Source organism: Desmodus rotundus, chromosome 1, assembly GCF_022682495.2.
Source record: "Desmodus rotundus isolate HL8 chromosome 1, HLdesRot8A.1, whole genome shotgun sequence".
NCBI classification, from domain to species: domain Eukaryota; kingdom Metazoa; phylum Chordata; class Mammalia; order Chiroptera; family Phyllostomidae; genus Desmodus; species Desmodus rotundus.
The window spans coordinates 166,996,774-167,022,469 of NC_071387.1; the positions used below are offsets into that span (position 1 = coordinate 166,996,774).

At 39.3% G+C, this 25,696-nt stretch overlaps 1 protein-coding gene across 7 annotated transcripts in view; it reads right to left on the bottom strand.

Annotated features, from left to right (window-relative positions):
- Positions 1-25,696, bottom strand: part of ARHGEF28 (Rho guanine nucleotide exchange factor 28) — a 278,654-nt gene that overhangs the window by 76,866 nt on the left and 176,092 nt on the right. For all 7 annotated transcript variants that reach the window (XM_045197846.2, XM_045197847.2, XM_024563496.3 and 4 more), the window contains 6 exons: positions 20,955-21,076; positions 17,194-17,474; positions 12,386-12,593; positions 9,888-9,999; positions 5,959-6,004; positions 18-141 (listed from right to left, as the gene is read on the bottom strand). In XM_045197846.2, the coding sequence (XP_045053781.2) occupies positions 18-141; positions 5,959-6,004; positions 9,888-9,999; positions 12,386-12,593; positions 17,194-17,474; positions 20,955-21,076 (893 nt within the window). The remainder of the gene's footprint in view (positions 1-17; positions 142-5,958; positions 6,005-9,887; positions 10,000-12,385; positions 12,594-17,193; positions 17,475-20,954; positions 21,077-25,696) is intronic.

The following is a 25,696-nucleotide window of genomic DNA, read 5'->3' on the forward strand; positions in this document are numbered from 1 at the left end:
CACAAAACCGTAACTACCTTGGATTTATTCCGAGGGCTCGTCATCCTATTCATGATGAAGCTGAAAGTTCGGCTCACTTTGTACTTTTCGGAATCTGATTTGGCAGGAATGATATACTTATCCCATTCTTCTTCAGGAATTCTGCAAAAACAGAATCTGTTATCATGTTTTCTAGGACTTAAAGAGGGAGAAACATACAGCATATCCAAGTTGTGTACACACATATATGCATATTTTAATACATAAGTTTTATGTATATATATTTATACATACATTTTGTATGTATATATTTACATATATTTTTCAGGTTTTAATCATTATTCTAAGATACAGATGGAAACTATTAAAATATATCTTATAGATGGATAGGTAGTTAAATAAAACAACTATCTCACAATTTTAACAATTATAGAATCTAAGTGGTAGACATAGGCATTCAGTATGTAATTTTTTCAGTGTTTCTGTGTACTTTTAAATGTTTCATCATAAAATATTAAAGAAATAAAGGGCAACTTGAACTCATAATTTTATTCTGAAAAGACTCGTCTCCCTGTTTATTATACTAATAGAATTTTCCTCAGGCAAAGAAAAGCCAAATAACCAACAACATAAAACTGGATTTTATTTATTTTTAGAACATAGAGATAATACTCAACAGACACATATTTCCTTTGTCAATACAGCCTGAGAAGCAGGTGGTCTGCCTCTTCATTCAGTCTCCCCCACTCAATCAAGCTATTTGCAATCTGAAGCTCTCTGGGTTGTAAAGGAGAGAAGACTGGGGATGCTTCCCGCCCCCCAAATAAGAGGCAAGATAAAGGCAATTGTACCCAATCCATGAACACACTGATCATTTATTTTTCTCTAGTTCATATAATAATTCTTTAAGAAAAAAAGTAACTCTGGTTATGAAAAGTTATATTTCCCCCTGGAACTCCCAGCCTCACAGGAGAGGCGATTAGAGAGACCCATAGGGTCCTAGAATGTACACAAACCCACCCACCCGGGAATCAGCACCAGAAGGGCCCAATTTGCTTGTGGGTAGCAGGGGAAGTGACTGAAAGCCGGCAGAGAGCCAAGCGAGTGGCCTTGTTCCCTCTTGGACCCCCACAACATACAGCACCACAACCCAGTGATGTGGGTTGCCCCACTCTGGCAAATACCTAAGGCTCCACCCCTTACTATGTAACAGACCTGCTGAGACAAAAAACAATATGGCCCAAATGAAAGAATAGATCAAAGCTCCAAAAACAGAACTAAAGGATGAAGAGATAGCCAACCTATCAGATACACAGTTCAAAACACTGGTAATCAGGATGCTCACGGAAATGGTTGAGTATGGTGGCAAAATAGAAGTGAAGGCTATGCAAAGTGAAATAAAAAAAATGCACAGGGGACCACAATCATTTGGGTTCCTCAAAGGAAACTTTGAGTCCCAATTTCCTTCCAGTGATGGGAAGGCAACTGGGACTCAAATCAACAATTTAGAGCAAAAAGAAGAAAGGAACATCCAACCAGAACAGAATGAAGAAACAAGAATTAAAAAATGAGGAGAGGCTTAGGAACCTCCAGGACAACTTTAAATGTTCTAAGATTAATATTAGGAGTGCCAGAAAGAGAAGAGGAAGAACAAGAAATTGAAAACTAATTTAAACAAATAATGAAGGAGAACTTCCCCGGTCTAGAAAAGGAAATAGACTTCCAGGAAGTCGAGGAAGCTCAGAGAATCCCAAAGAAGCTGAACCCAAGGAAGCACACACCAAGGCACATCATAATTACATTACCCAAGATTAGACATAAGGAGAGAATCTTAAAAGCAGCAAGAGAAAAGGAGACAGTTACCTACAAAGGAGTTCCCATAAGACTATTAGCTGATTTCTCAACAGAAACCTTGTACGCAAGGAGGGACTGGCAAGAAGTATTCAAAGTCATGAAAAGCAAGGACCTACATCCAACATGACTGTATCCAGCCAAGCTTTCATTTAGAATGGGAGGGCAGATAAAGTGCTTCCCAGATAAGGTAAAGTTAAAGGAGTTCATCATCACTAAGCCCTTATTATATGAAATGTTAAAGGGACTTATCTAAGAAAAAGAAAATATAAAATATGAACAGTAAAATGACAACAAACTCACAGTTATTAACAACCACACATAAAACAAAACAAAACAAAACCTAAGCAAACAACTAGAACAGGAACAGAATCACAGAAATGGAGATCACATGGAGGGTTATCAGTGTGGAGGGGGAGAGGGGAGAGAGGAGTAAAAGGTACAGAGAATAAGTAGCATAAATAGTGGGTACAAAATAGACAGGGGAAGGTTAAGAATAGTATGGGAAATGGAGAAGCCAAAGAACTTATATGTATGACCCATGGACATGAATTAAGGTGGGGGAATGCTGGGGGGTTGGGGGGTGATGCAGGGTGGAGGGGAATAAAGGGAAGAAAAAAATGGGATGACTGTAATAGCACAACCAATAAAATATATATTTAAATTGGAATAAAAAGAAGTGAATGTATCCTACAACTACTCAGAGTAACAAAAAGGAAGTCAGACCCTCTTATTTCCTATTTCCACAGCCACCTCCTTAGATAACTGACCAATTAATATAATTTGTAAATTTTCATACCTCTTATGTTGTAAGCATCCCAAGTTTCAAAATTCATGGCATAATATTTAACAGGCTCACTTTGGTAGTGAAAAAAAACACATTTGAGTCACAAAAGGTGCCATTCAATGTCTAAGAGAACAGCAGCAGGCTGAGGACAGGGAATCTCAGAATTGAAGGATGGTTAGGTCCATGTGGATTCGAGATTGAGAAGTCCTGTCCCCTACCTCCCAGCAAGAACACAACTAAACTCTCTCGAATAAAAGAAAATTATTTACTCTACTCCAAATTCCTACAGAAGACAATATCAAGAACAATGTTTCAGTTTTGATTTAAAATGTATACATACACCACAATTTACTATGTATTCTATATACTTGTACAAAAGTACACAAAATTAGCCCTGGCTGGTGTGGCTCAGTGGACTGAGTGCCAGCCTGCAAACTAAAGGGTCACTGGTTCAATTCCTAGTCAGGGCACATGGCTGGGTTGTGGGTGAGGTCCCCAGTAGAGGGCATGTGAGAAACAGCCACACATTGATGTTTCTCTCTCTCTCTTTCTCCTTCTCTTCCCCTCTCTCTAAAAATAAATAAATAAAATCTTTTTAACAATTACATAAAATTATAGCACTAACTTTTAAGTCAATGGCCAATAAGATCTGAGACATGGTAATATAAACAAAAAAATACTGAAACACTAGATATTAAATCAGAATAACCATCCAACCTTGTAGAAATGTGAATATCATAGACACGATCCAGTGTCATACTGTGAAAATGGGTAACACGGTCTACCTTTGGGCGAAGGTAGGTTGGTTGATTCCATGTTGCAAATGTAATTTAACTATGTGGTATTAACCTATATGAAAAGTAGGTGCTGTAGTGAGGAACTGAGAAGGAAAAAATCCCCAACTGATTACATAACAGAATTTAAATAGCTTTTCAGTTTATAAGAATTTGGAAAAAATTAGTTTAAATTTTTTGAACATCCCAGAACAAGAATGCCTAAGCGCTAATCAATTTGATGACCAATGGAATCACCCACAGTAAAATTTACAAGCCCCATTCTTCAGAGACTCTCTTGACATTGCCTTTTTAATTGGCAAAATATTTAAAATATCTTAAGAATATGTATCCTCCATATCCTAATCCTTAATTTATTATATCTATAACCTATTTTTTTAAAAAGTCTGGGCATCTAAATATTAAAAAAAAAGTTCTCACTATCCAAATTGAAAACTGACATAATGAGACTTCTTTGAAGACTCAGATCCTGAAAATATTTTTTAATAGAAGATAACAGATGTAGTAAATTTAAGACAGATGGCGGCAATAGAGTAACTGGGTCAGGCCATATGATGTTTAAGAAGTTGGAAGAGGTAGAGTGTCTGCGCTGCAGAAATGAGCCTGCAAGGTCTGGAGTGAACGCCCCTATTACCTGGCTGCACTGTTTCCAGAAATAAAATGATTGATATACATAAAAATTCCAATGCAGGTAGACCGTCAAGTAAATACGTACAATATGACCAAAACAAAGCATAGGTGTGGCCAGGCTCTTCCTGGCACACCCAACAAGAAACCAGGAACAGAGCAGGGGAGGTGGAAGACCTCCTCCCCAGACACATGGGGCGTGGGGCTGAGAAAGGCTTCCCGGCCTACCCAACAAGAAACCGGGTACAGAGCAGGGGAGGTGAGAGACTTCCTCCCCTAGACACATCGGACATGGGGCTGAGAAAGGCAGATGCTTTCAGGGTGTAGACCAAGGAGACTAAGGAAAAGGAAAAGAAAGCCCCAGAATGACAGAAAATGTGAAATAAGAGAGAAAAAGACACTCCCTACACATCTCATCCAAGTTAAAGCATTTTGTAGGTAATATTTAACCAATTATGACTGGTTTTTCTAGCCTTCAATCTCTCTGCTAATGGAAAATAAATATTTTTGTATTTTAAAAAAATCTTCACGATCAGCCCATGACTTCTCCAATTGTGAGGAAGATGGCAGAGAGAAGATGCTAATCAAAATGATGACTGGGATAACGAACAAATTCCAGAATTAGTCGGTAAACTGTTTAAATGAGTAATAAATGTGAGCAGCTCAAAACATCGCAGACCTCATACATCACCCAATAATGGTCAGTTACTCCTGCTGTCATCGTCACTGTCACCTCCTCATCGGCAGCATCCTATTCTTAAAGGAAATTCTTAGTCTTACTCTGGTTTTCGCATTTCAAAGTTCCTATTCCGGTCTCAAAATATAAGAATAAACAAAAGGAGGCTTTTCTTTGAAAATACTTTTTTTTTCAAGAAATAGAAGATGTTTAACTTATAAAATAAGGATCCAAGATCCAATGGTATCAGAAGGAAAAGGCAGAGGACAGGAAATAAGTACTTAAAGGTTAAAAATGTGCTTATGAAATGAAACAGTTAACTTTTTCCCAAAATCTTCTGGAATTTAGAAAACAAAAACCACAAACATGGAAAATATGACCAACACTATTTTACATAGTCAATATCCATTGGAGCTATTTATTGATTTTTAGTTACCTTTACTGGGACGACATTGGCCAATAAGAGCATGTATGTTTCGGTGCAGACGTCTGTGACAAATGACCTGGATATGGATGGCACTGTGTGCCCCCCACCCGAAGTCAGATCCCCGCCCGTCACCATATGTTACCTTATGAACACTTTCATTCCAAGATTTAAAGCATAAGATCCACCTTGATCTACATTAAAAGGTTTTAGAGTTTTAGCATGGATATGACCAAAATTAAAACCATTTTTCCCTTTTTCACATGGTCTCTTAAAGCCAAGCATCTCCGCCATTTCTGACATAACCCTGAGGCTATTTTGCAGGATGACTCCTGAGCAGTTAGTGCCGAAGACCAAGAGAACTAACTCAACAGTCTCGCTGGCTCCCCCTTCAGCTTCCCAAGCATGCTCCAGTGACAGTCTCACCTTCCAGGGAACAGAGGTGCTTAGGCAGATAAGTGGCCCGTTGTCACAGAAAAGCTTCTTGTCATTGCAGACAGACCTAGCCAGACCCCGACATTGCCTTTCTAAAGCAGGTGGTGCTCACACAGCTCCCTTTGGTCCCGTACATTGAAGTATTTGGCTTTGACAATAACCCAAAACAGAATACTCTGTCCCCAGTCCGGGGCCTGCACACCTGGGGACCGAGAGGAGCAGCGAGCCAACCTATGTTGATATAGATCACACAGGAAGGAAGGGAGTGAGCAGGCTCGTTACACAGAAACCTCCCAAACTACTAAACAAATATCCCAAGTGATGTGCACACATTTCCAAAGATGGATCAAGCAGTCCCTCAGGAAATTTGGAACAGTTAAAATACCTTTTTTCTCCTGGTGACTCCGGAAGGCTGTAAGCTCTTTGCTGCTCTACAAGACACAGAACAATAAAATGAAAACTAAGGCAGACAAACTAGCAGTTGTGTATTAGGCTGAAAGGCATGTGCTCAACCATTTTTCTTCATTATATATACCACCAGTTATGAAAAAATAAGCCACTTTATATAAGTAGGGCATCACTCCGGAAATCTTTACTACTCTCCCTAGTTTGGAGAGAATGGAGAAGAGGCCAAAATACAGCAACATTTAACGATTTTGTGAACTAAGCATCAGCAAAGGATAGTGAATACTTTCAGAAGTGCAGAAAATTAGCTCTTTCTGGATATTTCTCACCAGAGCCTCATACCTTACTGATAACACTAATGACTCCACATACAGAATCAATAAATATCTTAGCTGCTTTTTAAGCGAACCTCAAAAGTCTTGAAGCCCATCGTGAGGCAGTATCTGTTTTGATAGAGCTGCAATGCCTGTATAAATCCCTAGCAGTGGCCAGTTCGGAGATGCGCTTCATGGCTCATGGGAAAAGGGAGAACCACCTGTCCCACTGGACTTACGGGGGGCAGGAGGGGCAGGTGCAAGCAAGCTGCTCAGTGCCCACCTTGTTTCAGGAAGGAGCTGGAGTACTTAGTATGGGGATGGGGCAGAGACACTGATTTAGACGGTGGGAGAGACAGAATGAGGGGACGGCCGCTGGGGAGCACACCATGTACAGAGCAGGGACAAACCCTTCACCGTTACAATGCAGAAGGGTGAAGAGGCAAAACTAGGTTGCAAAGGTTGGGCCAGACATATAAGGAGGAAAAGTAATAAATATATATCCCCTGGAATGTGTAAACATCAGTGTTGAGCCTAATACTATCTTGTAGGTAACAGAAAATCTAACTTGAAGAATTTGAAGGCTTTGTTTTATCGCTATTAAATGTTCCGCACATTAAGTCTTGAGCAGAAATCAGCATCCTTATTGTGAAGAGGCTGAGGTTCAGGAGGTACCGAGAGAATAAAGCCTCTTGTCCAAAGTAATCGAGCTAATAAGGCAACTGAACACAGTCTGATAGGATTCCATCCATCAGTGAGCAATAATTTTCCAAAGTACATTAACTTCACTCCTCAGGTTCTTAAATATAGAACACTCTGTCCACCTTGGTGAGGCTATAATTACCACCTCAATACTGAGAATGTCTCTTTCTCTCTCAGCCTATGATGTACCAAAGGGAATTATATATATGGTTGGATTTTGTTTTATATATATAAGCACTAAATAATAAAGTTGCCATTATTGTACTGTTGGCTTAAAAAAAAAAACCAAAAAGAGTAAGCTGTGACAGTAGGTAACCCTTTGGAAGTGACAAGTAAGAGAGATCACAAAGAAGAACACAGAGGACAGAAAGACCACCGTGCCTTTGTGTATCTGTATTATGGTTCACACACGGGACTTTTCCACTGGGGCAAAAGGAGGCTTGGAGTCTACTCAGAGCAAATATTTAGGACTATTCAGAAATCCTCTTGAGAGAGGATTTCTAACAGCACAAACATCAATTTACCTCTGACTAATCTATGCGAACTAAACAACGGAACATTAGAATATACCCCTGAACTGGTTGAGCTTTCACTTCCCCACAGTTGAAATCATTCCCTCTCTCTAGGACTGAGGGTGGGGGTGGGAGTGGGGAGGGGGAACATGGTGGTGGAAAAATGGAGACAACTGTATTCAGACAACAACAAAAAATGATTTTAAAAAGTTAATTTATTCTCCATAGTCCAATAGTTTTGACTATGATAAATGGTTTCAATCCAACGATTTGCCACTATACAGGAATATCTGTTGGGATTTAGTGTGTAACCTCAATCTAAATTACCTGTTTGTAATTCTTACATTTTGGAGAATATCAAACTTCATTCAAATAGTACTGTTTTAAAATATACTGTCTAGCCCTGGCCAGGTGGCTCAGTTGGTTAGAGCATCGTCCCAGTACAGAAAAGCTTGCAGGTTCCATCCCCGGTCAGGGCACACACAAGAATCAGCCAATGAATGCATAAGTCAGTGGAACAACAAACGGATCCCTCTCTCTCCCTCTCTCTCTCTCTCTCTCTCAAATCAATAAAGAAAAATTTTAAAAATAATTTAAAATGTACTGTCTAAAGAAAAGCTTTTATTCACAGAAAAACCAAAGGATGTCAGTTTTTATATTTTCTAATTCAAGTGTGAAGAGTTAAAGATTGTATATTAGGCAAAGATACCCTTCCTTATTCATTAAAGAATTTATAAGCGAGGGCTCTTTTCCCTTATAAACTATCAATTTCCTCTTAGACATCTGCTCAACAATTTCCAACTTCAGAACTGACTTGAAAAATCAGAGATATTACAAACACAAGGGCAAGGTCACCATTTTGCACATTTCACAGAAGACTTAAAAGTATTTTCCAAATACTGATAGTATAAAGTTAATCCGCTACTTAGGACTGTGAGAGAAAAGGTGTCAAGCTGCTATTAAAAGGACTCCCAACCTCAACTAAGATTAGGGAGAGCTGGGGATCAGAGGCATACTCATGGTATGAAAAAAAATACAGGGAAAATTTAATCCATCTTCTTTTCCTACCCTCTAAAAGGTAACTGTATCCTTCATTCTCTAGTCTGTTTCTCTTTCTTCCCATTCCAAAAAAATTAAAACTGACACATATGTAATCTTGTTTTCTCCTCTTCCAAAAGACTTCCCAGATAGGGCACAGGGCAGGGGTGGGGGGATGGGAGGGTCCACACACCAAATAGCACTTGTTTGTATTTGAAGTATCTGGACTACAATATTTTTCAACAAATATTTATTGAGTATCTCCCATACACAAGTCACTGTCTAGGATGGGAGCTCCAAGCACAAAGATTATGCTTTGAATGTTGTTCCACATAGCATAAAAATGCAAAGTAACCACGTAATAAAGCAAGAATTCTAAAAAGGAAAGAAAAACGAGGGAAATAAATCCTATTTTAAATAGTCTACACTGAGAAATTGAGAATACTTAAATTAAGCACATCTCAAGTTTTCTGCGTCTTTTAAGACTCTTAAGGATAATAGACAAAAAAGTCATTATCTAATACATTGAAAAAATTTTATTATAATGCCGTATATTACAGAGTAGCACGAATACTTCCAATATGCCTTGAAATGCAACATATGATTACATAATATTGTACGTGAAGACAGTGTGAACTAGTTACAGTTCAAAGTAAAGTTGAAAACGGGGACAGTGGCTGAGAGGCTACAGGGCAGCTCGGAGTTGCCCATAATCGTTCCAGTTCTTGATCTGAATTCACTTCTAAAAACTTGTCAGACTATATGCTTATAATTTGCACCCTTTTCTGTAGGCATACTATATTTAAGTTAAATTTTATGGCATAAAATGTACACTTCTGAATGCTTGCATTGCCCCAAAAAATGCTCAGATACATTTATGCATATTTCAAACAGTTCTCTTATTTCAACTTTCTAAAGTCCATTGCTAAATAAAGAAAGGAAATCTAGGGTGCAGTGGTTTGCCTCTGAGGAGTTAGATTATTTCAGCAATTTACATAAAGGAAAAAAGTAATTTTTATACTTTACTTCAATAAAATCCTCGAAAACCCCCACAATAATGAGCCTAGAATAAATTCTAGTTTATACTATCCATGAGGAAAACATTTTATTCGAAGAATAAAGCAACAGAGAGGAGTGTACAAATTTGTAATTTCATCAAAATCAAATCTTTAACTTGTGTGATAGCTAAGAGAAAAAGATTTTGCCAAGCTTAGAAAAATTCGTTGTGAAAATAAAATGGAAAACTCATGCCAGCTGCTGTTGTGTATTTTGTGTACTTTTACTAACCGAAACTCTGCCCTGGGACAGAATGCTTTCAGAGACCAACAGTACACAATGCTTACCTTCACTTGAATTGCACGCTGTAAAATCACGCACCACCCGAGTTCTTCCTAAAGAAATTTTGGGTGATGAGCAGGAATAAGAACGGGAGCGAACTCCAGAAAGCAATGATTCCTGAAGGAGATCAGAATAATGTTTTTTTAAAAAATACTTCAAAAGACTTGAAAGTATATGTTCACGATGAACGTTACTAAATCAACATCTTTGTAAAAGGATTCAACCTGAAAAGTTGTTTCTGTTTGCCTCTCACAACTTAAAATTTTATTGTCTCTTTAATGCTTTGGGGACTAGTTCCTATAGATACTTTAGGTGCAATTATGACGTTCCAACCAAGCTGGTTAAAAGTGAAAAATGAAGTCAAATGAGTTTTTCCCTGTATATTTAACAATGAGTCTGACTTTTTTCACCTGAGTTGTCAGTTATTTTTATTTGACACTGTAGCATTCAAGCAAATTCTATACTAATATATATCTCTATGCTTAATGATTATTAAAAGGTAGAGGGATAGTCATTTACAATGATGAGATTTTAAAACTTCCAAAGAGCTGTTTGAGTTTATGATGTTTGCTGCAGCCTCTTGGGAAGTATGCATCAGGTCACCATACAAATCTCCCCGGGCTGTGCTCATCTTTTAATGGACTTTCCATCCAGCCTTTCCTAGGATGATGTTTGAATACCACTGATTTATGGACCTTCATTCCTTTTAAATGACCTGCCATTTTTGTTCCTGTTTTTCTAATTACATACTATTTTTGTTATAATGCTTGCAACATATATAAAAATGCAAGATGGCAAGATAATTAAAACATGGTTTTCTTACACGACCTAGAAAATTTAAATGAATATGCAATAGAACACCATTAAAGCCATTTATGGTACTCAACTCCCACCCAACAGGCAGAGGCCTGGTGGCCTTAGGATTCATTCCACCCATCCATTTGTAAGATAGCACTTAAAGTTAGGGCTAAAATAAAGTAATGCAAAATTTATTATTAAAATTAAGCCATCAGCAACTGTCCTTCACAAGCACTGGTCTCTTCGGTTCCCCCTAAGTGAAAACACATGGTTTCCTGAAGTTCATTGGTATAAAGAGCCTGTAGGGAAGTTGAAAACAGATGCCTGACCCTGCTTCAAAGGGGCTTGGGCTGTGGCTCCCCAGGCTGACTTATTGGGGAGGACCCTCTGGGCTCGCGTGTCAGGAAGGCCAGCCCATGCTGGCCTGCAGCCCTCACAGTGAGCTGGCCACAAGGGCCCCGGCCGAATGCCATCCTCCGCACTGAAGTCATATGTGGTAATCATTTTATACAATAATGGGACTTTGAAAATCATCCAGAACCCTCAGGTAAAAAGTTACACAGGATAATGACAGAAGAAAGGCAAGATATAATTTAAAGGGCAGATCTTTCTTAAAAATGAGCAACGTTGAATTGCTTCATAGAGATTGAATTACTTTTCATCCCAAGTAATGACGAGAGTTTCACAATTCCATCCACAATGGAAAACCAAGAAGGATCTACATCAACAAACATTATCCATAAATATCACACGATCTTCAGGTTCGAAAGACTGTGGCAGCTCCCTAGGCTTCCAAGCCGAGGGAAAGGGTTCCGGATCTGGGGTCAGAGGCCTGGCGCTGAGCTCTGACTGTTCACCGAGCTTGGAGAACCTCCTCGCTCAAAAATTAAAATAAAAGCACAACTATGTTTGAGGTGAGCGATTATGCATGTGACACACATGAAACGCGTTTTGGACACTGCAGATTACACCACAAAACGCAAGCACCATCGCAACAGCCCTGTGTTCATGGGAAGGGCTGTTTGGACACGGCGCACATTATTTTATAGCGATGAACTCAACTGAAGAAGAAAAAAGGATACAGTAACACAAATCAAAAAGGAAAAAAACACATCCAAACACAAAAGGGCCTTCTCTGTAAGACTGGAAGGGTTTAATCTTTTAAAAAATAAACACAACAAAATGAAACCCCCATGTGAGAGGGCCAATGAGAGAAAATCTGTCTGCTGTGGAAAAACTGACAAGGTGGGGGTGTTCCAGACTAGTTCATACAGACAGGAAGGCTAAATAAACATCACCTCTGCCTTAGTGACATTATTCACCTCATCACCCAGGCCAAGTAAAATTTTATGTGAGCAAAACAAGTTTGATCACTTACACCCACTGAATACTACCAGTTTTTCTCTTATTGCTTAAGGGATGATGGGAGAAATTATTGTGTAAGATGGTAACATTTTCCAAGTATGTGAAAGATTACACGTACTGGTGGTGAATTAATGAAAACAAATCAGCCCTTGTAAGATGGAATATACAAATTAGAGTAGGAAAGATTAAAAAGACAGACTCTATCCATCAGCACATGGGTCCCCAAAAGAACAAAAAAGTTTATACATGTGAATAAAACCTTTGTCTTTCAGAGATGGATATACTCAGCTGACACATTTTCCCCACTTAGCATAAACCACATCAATACCAATAAGAGTACCTTTGACTGCAGGTTACTTGATAAAGAAAGTGACTCAGTCCTGGCGATGTTAAAATCTGGTTCCGTGTGGGTCTCAAAAGAGTCCAGTTCATCCCCGCTAGGAATCCCAGTTCCTGAGGGACTCTGAGAGGCTGGCGGGTAACACGGGCGGGACTGCTCCGGAGGCCCATCCCCCTCGCTGTCGGCGTCCAGAGCATCGAGGCTGGAGCTGAAGCACGAAGTCGGCAAACACGTAAACAATGAAGGCAGCAAACACAGTCTCTGGTTTCCATCTCTCTGAATTCAGATCCTTCATTGGTGTGAGGTATACTGGGTGTTCATTTAATTACTAATGCAATTTCTATTTAAGTTGTTTTTATTGGTTTTTCTTCCCCCAAATATCTTCTTTTTCAACAAAATTGTGTTTCCCCAAGTGCACATTTCTACCTAGCAAAGGCCGTGTCAGGTACTCTAAGAAACAGAAGCTGGTTCGAGTTAGTATCACCCAATTTCTGTTTTGTAAATGTAATTATTGCAAGCCCTAAATACTTACCCTGCAAATATTAAAAACGCAGACAAAATAGAGCCACTGAGCTGTTGGGGAGGCGGAGACCTGCATGTAACTGCACACAGTGTGACAGTCTCGCTGTTTCCCCGGGGCCAGAAAGCGCAGGAGGGGGGCAGCGGCACAGGTGAGGACGCACACGCAAAGGTCCGCCCGGCTGGTGTCACAACACAGGTCAGACAGGAGTCAAGTGTGGTCCCAAATGTGTCACATGAGATTATCATGTGCAGAAGTTCTGAAAAACTGTCCCACGAGAAACCCCTCTCAGAAGCAGGTAGTGATTCTGCTTAACTACTAGTGCTTTTCTTTCCTTACTTAACCTTGATAACCATACAATTTAAAGGAAAGAATTTGACCTTCCACATTCCTGGCTCATTCCTCAATATTTACATTTTAAACCACTCACCCTTGGAGGCCAACAGCTTTCACAGGTATGTTAATTGTACGGTGAATTTTTAAATTAAATGTATTGGGGTAACGTGGTTAATAACATTACATAAATTTCAGGGGTACGACTTTGTAATACATGATCTGATACTCCACTGCACGCTGACGTCCAAAGTCTAGTCTCCTTCCATCACCATATATCTGACCCTTTGCCCTCTTTGTCCTCCCCCAACTCCCCTTCCCCTCTGGTAACTACTGCTCTGTTGTCTGTATATAGAACAAAACGCAACAAATGAACAAACAGAACAAACTGCATTTTTAAATGTCATCTTCTTTGGTTGTTACAGTTCTGAAGTTAACATTTTAAAAACAATATAATGAAACCATCTTGGCTATGAAATGTAGAGAACCCAAAAATTAAAACATTGAATAATGCACTTGGATTATTTTTCTTGAAAAACCACAGGCTATTTGATGGCCACTGAATGTCAGCCTAATAAATGGCATGACACTTGGTCCTTCTACGTGTCTCTAATCCGAACACTTAGATTAGTCTGTAATCCGTGGACTTCTCCACAGCAAACCTGGCCGTAAGGAAAGGCCGGAACTGGCACCGCTGAGGCTTCGGAAGCGGGGTTTTCTCCTTACAGAGCACACGGACAGCCTTTGCCTTGGCACTGAGACGGGAAGGACACATTGGAGGTGGACTTCACATTTTTCTTTAATTCTACACTCACATATGCTGGAGTAGATGAAATTATTCCTCATGAGAAACTAAAGCTCAGTGTTAAAGAACACCTTTCTGGTCAGTGCTGGTGCTGTAACATTACAGCAACGTGATCACAGATGATTACAGTGCCACACAGTTTTATTAATCCATCGCCAGTCCGAGCGTAGGGAGAGATCTGGGGGTGGGGGGGTCAAAGGTTTGCTGATATCTTGTGCCGCTGTGTTTGTCTTTCAACTTGTGATCTCTGTACTAGTGAGAATTAGTTCCAACAGCTGGCTGCCCGCAAGAATGGCCTATTTTAACACAAGCCTTTCCGGTTATATACAGCGTTCCTCCATCGCTGTGAATACACCCTAGAAGTATTAGTATTGTTTCATTTTGCATACTGTACTTTAAAACATTTCTTTTTCTGTTAATTCAAATGGGGCTACACTTTTTCTTTGTGATTAACCTAAGAGATTCAATATTAAAGACAATATTTTACAAATTACCTCTAGGTTCTCATTTGATAATACGATTTTTCAAAATCCCATTGGTGGGATATCAAATAGATGCAGCAGGTTGTAACCAGAATTTTAAAACTGCATAGAGTAAAAAATACTAGAACCTATTTCACATGCCACTTCATAAAATGTTTAAATTTTATGCGTATGGGGAGGAGAGGGGAGGAGTGGTTCACGGTGTGACAAGCATTTCTTACTGCGGAAAAACAAAAAACGGGGTTAAAAATGTGTCTTAGAACAGAACAAGCACGTCTCCTATCCACTAATTTCCTGCTGTATAATTTGTTAAAATAGATGCTGTGCTGCTTATTTTCCCCTTTGTAACTTCTTAAAATAGCTATTAAGTTTAAATAACATAATGGTTACATATTATACATACAATTTTACTTTGACCAAAATATTGTTTTAAACCTTAGAAAACTTAGGCCTTAGGTCCCAGTCAGCCTTGTCCCTGTGTTAACCTTAGTTTTTATTGTGTGCTCCCCAATCTTTCCCACATTAGAAGTTCCTAGCCTCTCAGCCTGTGATGCGCTTATTTAAAAACTGGGTGCATTTCACTTCAAGTTCATTATCAATTTGTGTTACTCACTCCCACCATGACACCCACTGAGGGGAGGGTCCCACAGTCACCCCAGAGTCAAAATGGGGCCTTCTAGGGGCCACAAGTACTTTGCCCTCGTCCCTGCATTTCAGGAAGACAGAATGTATAGGAGCTAAAGCCGGCCTGCAGGCCGGGCTGGAAGGTTTTCCTTTTAGAACATCTTCCTCCCCTTGTCCCCCACCCCACCCCCTATCAACTGTGACATTTTTACAGATCATTTTACAGATAACATGCAAACTGGGCAGTTTTTCTTATATTTTAATATGGCAACATTCTAGCTACAGCTGTGAGAGATTTAAATGTCCCAGAACAAGGCCATCATTCGAAAGTATAATTAAGAATGCCTGCAAGTATTTGCATAAGCAGAACAGAGAGACCATTGGTGCCTTTTTCTCCCTCTATTCCTAGAGTGAAGAACTCACTCACCTCTTGAGACCTGGGTCATAAACTGGACAGATCATGAAGATCCGACCAAGATGCACTAATAACACGCAATTAAATCTGTTTTTGTAGAACTGCGCAGACTCCTGCCTTGACTGACAGCCTCTTGTCCCAGGCAGACAGGTGGAGAGCTCAACATGTCCCATCAATTTAATGTACAGCCATGATCACTCAGCATTTTTTAAACCATAATTCGAAAAATACAAATCTAAAGAAAACCTTTCATTGTTTTATGTATCAGACGCTAGTTACCAGTTGCCGTTGGTGCCAATACCTGCTGTAAAGTGTTACGGCCTCAAGGGGCGGCACATCCACGTAAAGTGCAGCGCAGTGAGTGGCACCCAGGGCCTGGGGCCCCTCCTCCCTCTCTCTCCTTTCTGACCAATCAAATCTCTGCTGAATACTTATTTACCTGTGTGGATGTTCACTCATAGATAGACAACTATACACACACACGTCTGTGTACTCTACATTTATTTTGATTCAGACTTAATGTGTGAAAATGAGCATATAATCCGAGGTCTTGGACCTGGGCTGAGGCGGGGAGGGGATGAGGTACTACCTAAGGGAAGTGGGTAACAGAATCAAATGAAATTAGCAGAAACTGACCTTTTTCCTAAAGAAAATAGACAGGATGGATGGATACGAAATAGATACAAAATTACAAACATACACACACATGCGTGCACATACGCACATAAATACATTCATGATATCACACCACAACCGTTGTTTTGATAACACTTGGTATGCATACGAAAATATGCGCAAGGAAACTAACTTACAGAACACAAAAATAAAGCTAACACCTGTGATCCCACCCAACTTGAAAGTAAATGCTGGCCAGACCACTGAGACCCTTTTTATTCCTTTCTATCCCCACTCCCTACTTTCCCCCCTAGATGCAGTAACTATCTTTAATATGGGGATCTTTCCCTCTTTGTTATTTTATTTGTTTAATAGCTTAAACTCATATGTATCTGCCCTATAATGATAAATTGATTTTTGTTTTGTTCTGCATTTTATAAAAACGAAATCTTCCTAAAGTATTTTGTGCCTTACTTTTTTGTTCAACTTCATGTTTCTGTGATACATATTATATGTACGTAGATGTAGTTAGTTCATTTTCTCTGCCGCATATCACTTCTTTGTGTAAGTATACTGTAATTTATTCACTCCCCATTTGGGTTGTTTCCTGCCCTATAACTACTCATGTGTATGTCTCCTAAAACAGAGAGGTAAAACTGCTGGGTCACAAAATTCATATCCAAATTATTTTCCAGAGTTATTATACAATTTTCACTCCTATCAACAGTAATAGGAGTTTCTGGCTTGCATTTTCATTAAAATATGGTGTTGCCAAAGCATCTCATTGTGGTTTCCTCTCTTATGTTTTTGTCAATTTTCTTAATCATCTTACTTTCAAAACAAGGAATACAGAAACCTAAAAGAAGCAACATTTTCATGTAGAGATAAAAATGATAGGGACAATAGAAAATAGAATAGAATTTTCCAGTTTCCACCACGAGATCCAAATTTTCTACATTTCGAGGCTATAATGTATGATTTTCTACATTTTTCCTCTAAAATATAGCATCTTACCTTCTTTTCTTGAGGTGACTTTGTTCCTTTTCAAATCCATGAAGACCAAAAGAAAGAGTTAAGTTGGAGGCGTGTGAGCTTGATGGTGGTGTGAAGGGCTGCTGGGCTTCAGTGCTGGATGTCACTTCCTGGCCCTCACTCGATGGGCACACGCCGGCGCTGGCTGCGGTGGCAGGGGTGTGCTTGCAGCTCTGAGGGCCCAGGGCAGAACCCATGGAGTCGGGGCAGGTGTCTGCAGTGATCCGCTCTACATTTATATAGTTAATATCCAAATCGCCAACCTGGTAGTCAAAAGGAAAACATTTGCTAAGCAAAAGCAGGTCAGATTGGCTTAGCTAAGAATAAAACCTTCCCAATTTAAAATCCTTTCCACTTTATCATTTTTTGTTTTGTTTGTTCTTGCTTTTGTTTTGTTTTATGTAAGCAGAGAATTCTTTCATGATATGTTTTTGTTCAGCTGGCTGCTATCCCAAAATTCACAAAAGGAAAACGACCAACTGAGCGTTTTAACATTTTATGAACCACTGACTCAAAATGAGAGGAAATGCTTTAAATACTTGAGAAAAAGACTAAAGAGCAGGCAGCTTCATTTTAAAAGTACAGTATAGGAATTTGGGTAAACAAGGTAGTGGTGGTCACATAAATCTGAGTCTCCAAGAAATAGTCCAAACAAAAATAAGAATAAAACTGCCTAAGATGAATGGAGTTAGCATAACCAGAAGACAGAAAATGCCCTAAACTTTAAACTACCTGGAAATAATAAAACAAATCCCAAATCTCAGCAAACAACCTGTCATACTCCTGCCACAAACCTTTGCAGAGAGGAAGGGAAGTCTGCACAGATCTGCATGGCAGAGAGAACAGGGGGTAGTCGAAGGCCTGAGACTGACCTAAACGTCACCATGGGCAGAGAAAGTGCACGTGTGAGAGAGCTCCAGTTGACCATAGCACTTGCCTAAGGAAGGGGCTTTAAAATGCAGGTGACCTGAGGCGGCAGGCATCAAAAGGCATCACTTCAGGGAGAGAAGATGGGAAAAAGAACGAGAATGACACCATTTAGACACAGGGTGGTGAAGGGGAAACAAAGCAAGAGGAAAACTTAGGGGCCTAAATCAGCCATCACAATGGTAACTTGCTAAGGCAAAACCAACCAAGGGATGCTGAGACTAGTGGGTGCAGGTCAGATGAGTACCAGGGTACTTAACGACTCAAACCATCTCCCCCAGACACTTAAAGATTGTCACTTACATCACTAGTGAGATTATCAATGCCATAAAAGATGACCAAAGAACCGCCCAGATTACAGGAGATAAGAGACGTGACAACTAAACGCAACACAGGTAACTGAATTTACTCCTGCTACAGAGAACTTAGAGGCAACTGGCTAAAATTGAATAAGGCCTGTACTCTGCTAATAGTACTGCATCAATGACAATTTGCTGATTTTGATTACTATACATGCTTACGTAAAAAAAAATAAAATGTCCATTTTTTAGGAAAATACACCATGAAAGACTGAAGAGTATAGGTGTACCATATTTTCAGTTTGCTCTCAAATGGTATATATTATGTATATACACACATCATATATTATACATTATTTCTATTTTAAGAATTTGTGTGCATATAAACACATACTCAGATGATAATAAAGTAAAATATTAATATTTGGGGAGTTTTGGTAAAGAGTACACAAGGATTCTTTTATTGAATTATGTGGGCTTGAAATGATGTCCAAATAGCATTTTTTTTCACTAAATAGCCTATGTGACAGGGACATTTTCACAGTAGTTTTATCATGTGAATTTCCTCATCAGGTAGGTAGATAACCTTGAGAATTCATGGGAAATGGCATTGCAAACAATCTAGCAATCTTTTTTAGATTTCTGTGCCGTGTGGAGGGAAAGGAAGGAAATTAGATAAGATTCCTTCCAGACATTGCTAGAAATTATTTTAGATGTGCAGAATTTGGACTCCTTGTTCTTGCTATTCCAGTGGACGTGGGGACAGTCAGAGAATCAGCACGATAGCGGTACCACACTGATAGAGTGAACTTTGTGACTCGTGTCCAGGTTGTTAGTGTCAGTTCTGTTCCCATCGCACACATTTGGCCATCTGCGATCTGCGGCTCCCCTGCAGGTTCTCAGTCACTGTTTGAGTTCCCTTTAAATGTATGCTTCACATTATTAAAGCAATGCTTCTCTCACTCAAAACATTCCCAAACAAATGACACCCCAACCTCATCTTTAGTTTGTAAAGTTTTGTATTTTGAATGTGTCTCAGAACACATAAAGACATGGTGTCCCCCTTATAAAATTGCAGTCACGCAGAATGTTAGCTACTTGAGTTAAGTGAAAATGCTACAGTATCCACTGAGGCTCAGAGGAGAAGAAGAAAGAAGGAAGACGACGAACTCAAGAAGTATTTCATTTAAATGCTTCAAAAACATGTCAACAGAATAAAGCCATGAAAATCAGAACAATTAGCCTGTATCTTCAAACAATGTCCCCAGAACTCCCACTTTGTCCTAAACTCTGTGCCTCATCCTAGATTTCATAACCAGGGTTCATATTCAGCTGCTTTATGCCAAAAAGCACACCAGTTATTTATGGACTGAGGTCCATGTCCTGATGTGTGCTCCTCTGTCATTTTGAATATCATCCCAACCTATGCGTTTATACAGTGCGTTTGAGGTCACACTGCTTTATAAAACACAAAAAGAAAAGGCAGAGATGTTCAACTGAAGGGATGAAACTGAGATCTACTAGACAGAAAAACGTTTGTAAACTTTTAGATGTAAGTTAGATACATAAGTTAGATATATCAGCAAACCTCTATAAGTAATAGGATACAGTATATGTGTACTAATGACAATATAAAAGGGTAAAATACCTTACTGCTAAATGAGCATATATATGGTGCATTTATATGGAGACGGGGTTTTAAAGTCAGTGGATAAGACAGAAAGTGGGTTGTCCAAATTATCCTCGAATCCCTTGTATCTCCCATAAATTAGAGTGCGCAGAAATCTTCAGATCTAGAGCTATATTGTAATTTTTGTTTTGTATTAGTTATTACAATATGATACAATTGTACAATATAATATTGTTTTAAAATATAAGGGTCACTAGCTAGAGAAAAGAATAAAGGATAAACCCATACTTAGATGCGCACACCACCTGCCTTTATGAGATCTGACTCACAAATCTCTCTCAGGGAATGGGCAGGGAATTCTAAAGGGTTCCGGCTTCCCTGTAACATGACATCATTATGTTTTACTATTAAAGCTCCGCAACCTTATTACATGTTAATAGGGGTGTTGTAAAGATTAAACAGGTAGTTTATGTGACAGCATCATTTGGAGTTGGCACCAAACTGTTGTTCGTCCAGCTCTTGCTGGATTTGAATGCAAATACCGCTCAAGCAGATCATACACACATTACTTTTTGAAAAGCTGCAGTGAAGAAACTAGACTCTGAATTACCATTTCCTATTTTGGCCCCACTGAAGAGCTCTCACATGCCCGTCATCTGGCAGTATGAAGAGACCCCCATCGTGGGGCGCCTTGGTGGCAGGGCGTGCTGCGCTCTGAAGGAAGGACCTCGGTCAAATGCTCACGTCATCAGATTCCACCGCAGCCACCCTGGTGCTGCACGTGGGTTAAAATTTTCAGAGGAACACAACAATGCTGAGTATATTTCTCACATGCTCAGGCTTTGCAAAGAGGGCAGATCCACCTACTAACGTCAGTCATGCCTTACCTGATCTATTACCATGCAGTTAGCATAGACTTCATCTCCGCCGTTCAGCATGTCAGACAGCCCACCTGCGGCATGGAGCATCAGGGGCTGCTTGGATTTTTTGAGGGCATCAAAGGAGCGATCTAGAGGAAACATAAAAACAGGAGAAATAAAGTGGAAGGAATTTATTTTACAGTTAACTTTTATCTTCTTAATCAAACTATAAAAAAAATCAAGGTTGCGTTTTTTTAAGATGGCATTTTGCTATCTTCACTCATTCAGAACTACATGCAAGTATTTTATTTTCTACATCTAAACCTTCTCAGTTACCTAAAATCATCATGGAGAACATATCATTCTAGGTAAGTATATGCCCATTTCCAGCACTATTTTTCCAATTGTGACAGATTTTTATACAATCAACGAGACCTTTGCTTTTAATTTCCAACCGATTAAACCAAAATTCACTTTATGAATCAGATGGAAGCATTAGTGATTGCATGTGATTCCTCAGCTGTCACTGATGTGTTCAGGCTCCAGACCTTTTCCTAAACGACCCAAGATAGTGCACGGCCCAGCAGTTCTGGTTCTGTACTGCCTAACGAACATGCATACTCCCACACAGAGAGAGTTTTGCTTCTGTTTCAGTTACACAAATGTTTGTGCTCGCTTCCATGGTCTCAGCTTGGTTCCAAATGGATGAGCTTGCTCCAAGCTAAGCCTCAGAGAGTTGAGATGTTACTGTATTTGTAAGGAAGGAACATAAAGTTGAAGACAATGAAACATAGTGAAGCCAGAATTCCTCATTTCCTGTGTCTTTGTCTAAATTACTTAATTTCCAGATACCTTTACTGGGTTTCCTCAACTGTAAAAGTAGATTATTAATATGCTTCCTCATTGTATAATTATGAGGATTAAATTAGTTCAGACATGTAAAGCACTTAACACACGCCTAATTACCATATTTTGCCATGTATAACGCACACCCACATTTCTGTGCACATTATACATGGGATTATTATACTCATTATTATACCCATGATACATAATCATCATACCCATGTATAATGCACATCCTTATTTTTCCCTCAAAAATTTGGGCTAAAGGTGCACAGTATACACAGCAAATACAGTACTTAGTAAGTGCTTGATAAACATAGTCACTATTATTATATTTCATAACTATTGGTAGTCATTTTCACCATGTTCAATGTGCAGTACAAAGTTATTAATACTAACCATAGGGTGTTATCATAATAAATTATCAATATCTGTGAATGATAGGATAGATTTAAAGTTACAATATGTCCATAGCAAATGTCATCCTCACTGACATTCCATTAAGTTTTCTTGAGTGAGTACAAGATGAAGAGCGTTACCTCTGTTCCATCAGAAATCAGTTATCCCACCACCTGGCTTACCTCTGTCATGGATAAAACCCAGGTAAACCCATGGAGTCAATCAAAAAAATTTTTAAATTAATAACTAGTGGGCCAGTGTACTAGGAATAAAACATTCTGTCTTTTTATAGAAGTTTCTGGATGACGTCAGAGAAGTTACAAAGATACAAGAATTATATGAGCCAAATGGCCCTGGCTTCAGATTCTGCATCTAAATCTCTCTCTTCCCCACAGGACATCCAACTGAGATTTTTATTAAACACCTTGAGGAAATACATGATGTAAATGTAAAACATTATCTTCTTATATCTATCATGTCTTCTTTTATCAATCCATTTAAATAGGTAGCAATACAACATACAGAGCATCAAATACTCTTGATCACAAATACTTTATGATCAATTAGTATACATTTTCATTCTAATTACACAAAATAAAGTGTGTTCCAAAGGTCATAAATCAAGAACCTGACAAAACCCTTACAGTGTGTTCTGAAGTTAGAAAATACCTGTCCGTTTGTCAGGTTACGGAATGTTGGAAAAGCAGTCATAAATAAGTCAGCATGGCCCTCTGAAGTGTAATTAATCCAGCTTAACCGCTCCCGTGTCACCAGTTCACAGACTGCAAACGCCCGGCGCGTCTGCCGTCACACGTGGGAGTCTGTGGTGCCCCTTAACCACTGCCGACCCTGCCCAATTAAAACTGCCCTGATCACTCCACTAAGGAACTAGCAGGATATTTAACAAAACAATTGCAAATAATTTATGGATTTCATTTTTAAACACAGAACCAAATGAAACATAAGCCCAAATGATCTGGTGCCAGTGTGTACACCGCCCCATCATCCGACACCCACGTTCTGAACTTCCGAGAGAGCAAGCTCTGTGTTCAAATCTCTGCTCAAGGATGAGCAGGACCAGGAACTACTTCTGTTCTCACATGTGCAGGTAAAAGTCATTTGGATTCAACTTTCCTTTCACAAATGTATCTACCTGGCCCTATGCAGCAGGTCAGAATCTATAGGACATGCAGCCAGATGGTAAAAATAAACTCAGACATGGCGGAGTTATTTTGACCAAGTTGGAATCTGATTTGTTGTCTACATGATTAATTTGATCAGTGTTTCTTTTTTAAAAAAATGATGAATTTATTTACAAAAACAGGTCCATAGTCTCTTATCTGCAATCCTAAAATCCAGAAAGCTCTAAAAATCAAATCTTTCTTTCTTAAGTTTGGTTCTAACACATACGCGGTGGCAAAATCTAACCTGCACCCACACGAGGCCATGCATAGTCTTTGTTTGCCCCTCTTCGCTCGCACATCCCGCTGCAGAGTTACCACTGGGCCGGATGACGGCATCGCCCCAGCGCTTCCTACGAAGTCATGTCAGATACGTTATAAGCATGACACCAAAAAATCTGAGCAGTCCTGATTCCAAAATAAATCTGGCCCCAAGAGTTTCAAAGAAGAAATTGTGGATCTCCACAAAATTAACCACAGCAGATATTAGACCAAGATTTTGCCATTCCCCTACCAAATCCACAGCTTCCGTGTCTATATCTTCCTGCATTATTACACCCTCTACTACTTGTCTTTAGATTGACCTACCTTTTTCTCTTTAATAAATCTAGTTTTCAGAGATATACCTATTCCCACTATAAACAGAAAGCCAGTATTCCCTGCAAAATACAGATGGGAATTATACACATGAAAAGAATAAAAACAAAACAATGAAACTACCTTCTGACTACATCCAGTTGCCTATGAAAGCGGAGCATCTGCAATGCCTGCTCTTGGTCATAGAGGGCGATTATGAAGGGTTCAAGGGGCATTGAAGATGCAGTGGTGGCAAACTGACTTTCTCCTGGAATCAGCAGGAAGGTCAAAAGAAAAATGGAAGAGAAGTATCTCCTTTACTATGTAATTCGATGTCATTTAATGTTCGGTTGGGTTGCTGTCTCCAAGATTGATGGTCCCAGAAGAATTTACCTTACACTTTGGCAAACGTGCCGAGAAACGTCATCCTCCTGTCAATTAAGTAACAATTCCTCTGAGACAGTAAGTCTTGTGGGGGTCGAGGGGCACACAACTCTACAGCAGTAAGAAGGGGGATCCGTCTCCTCTCTGGATCTGTGGCCCACGACCTGCCACGTGGATGTGCTGGGTTACTCATTGCAACTATCTATAAAATTGGCCCGAAAGTCCTCTTGGTTACCACTCTCTAGGGCAGCCGCAGCTTCCACTTGTCAGAGGACACTGACAGACAACAGGGCGGGAAGTGAGCAGACACTGACAATCACAAGCAGAAGACGACAGACTTACAAGACCCCAACTCTCACTAACTGCAACGATAACCACTGCAGATCACGGGCTTCGGGCCAGCAGAATAAGATTTATTGTGAAAACATCTTTAAAAGTACTTTGCAGTAAACATCGGCTACCTGTATTAAAGTGGCTAATGGCTGTGCTGTTGCAGCCCATCACAAAGAAACAGTTACAACGGTTTCATTTCTTAAGAAACCTGATCTTTTCAAGATTTTCAAGATACGACTTTATTGCTTCCACATGTAACCACTTTAGAAGTAATTAAGTAAAAAATGATTGCCATAAAAAAAGACTTTCGGGTTCTTTTTTCAATGAGCCTGTAGAAAAAATTTATAGTAAGAATTAGGTCCCTGTCTTACATTAATGCTGTTTTCTGACTTGGGGTGGGGAACACACAATAAAATATACAGAGGATGTATTATAAAATTGTACAACTGAAACCTATACAGTTCTATTAATCAATGTCACCCCAATAAATTCAATAAAAAATATAAATAAATAAATAAATGCTATTTTGTAAACGGTTAACTCCCATCCAAAACAGCTGTGAATTTTAAATTAGTGAAGAGCATTGTGGTAGTGAAGAGTGTGGGCCCTGGGCTGCCAGGTTCAAGGCACCACCACTCCATCATCCATTAGCTATGTGACCTTGGGCACCTGAGCCAACTTGCCTGTACCTCCATTTCCCATCTGTAAAATAGGGATGATACTAGGTCTATCTCTTAGCATTGTCTTAAGGATTAAATGCTTTATATTTCAAGTGATCAGAACAAAATCTGACACAAAGTACGCACGAGGTAAATGTTTGGTATTACTGTGTATGTAAATGAGGTAATATCGTTTCAATACTTTATGTAGTTTTAATTCTTTAAAAAGTGATTTCAACCGTGGTTATAAGTTCACACATTTAAAACCAATCCAAGGGAACTGGAATTCACAAAATGTCCCATTTGCTACACAAAGAGATTTAAAAATGTAACTCTTTTATTTCTGGCTTAGCTCATGTTAAGAAAAGTCCATCCGGAACATGCTAACTGC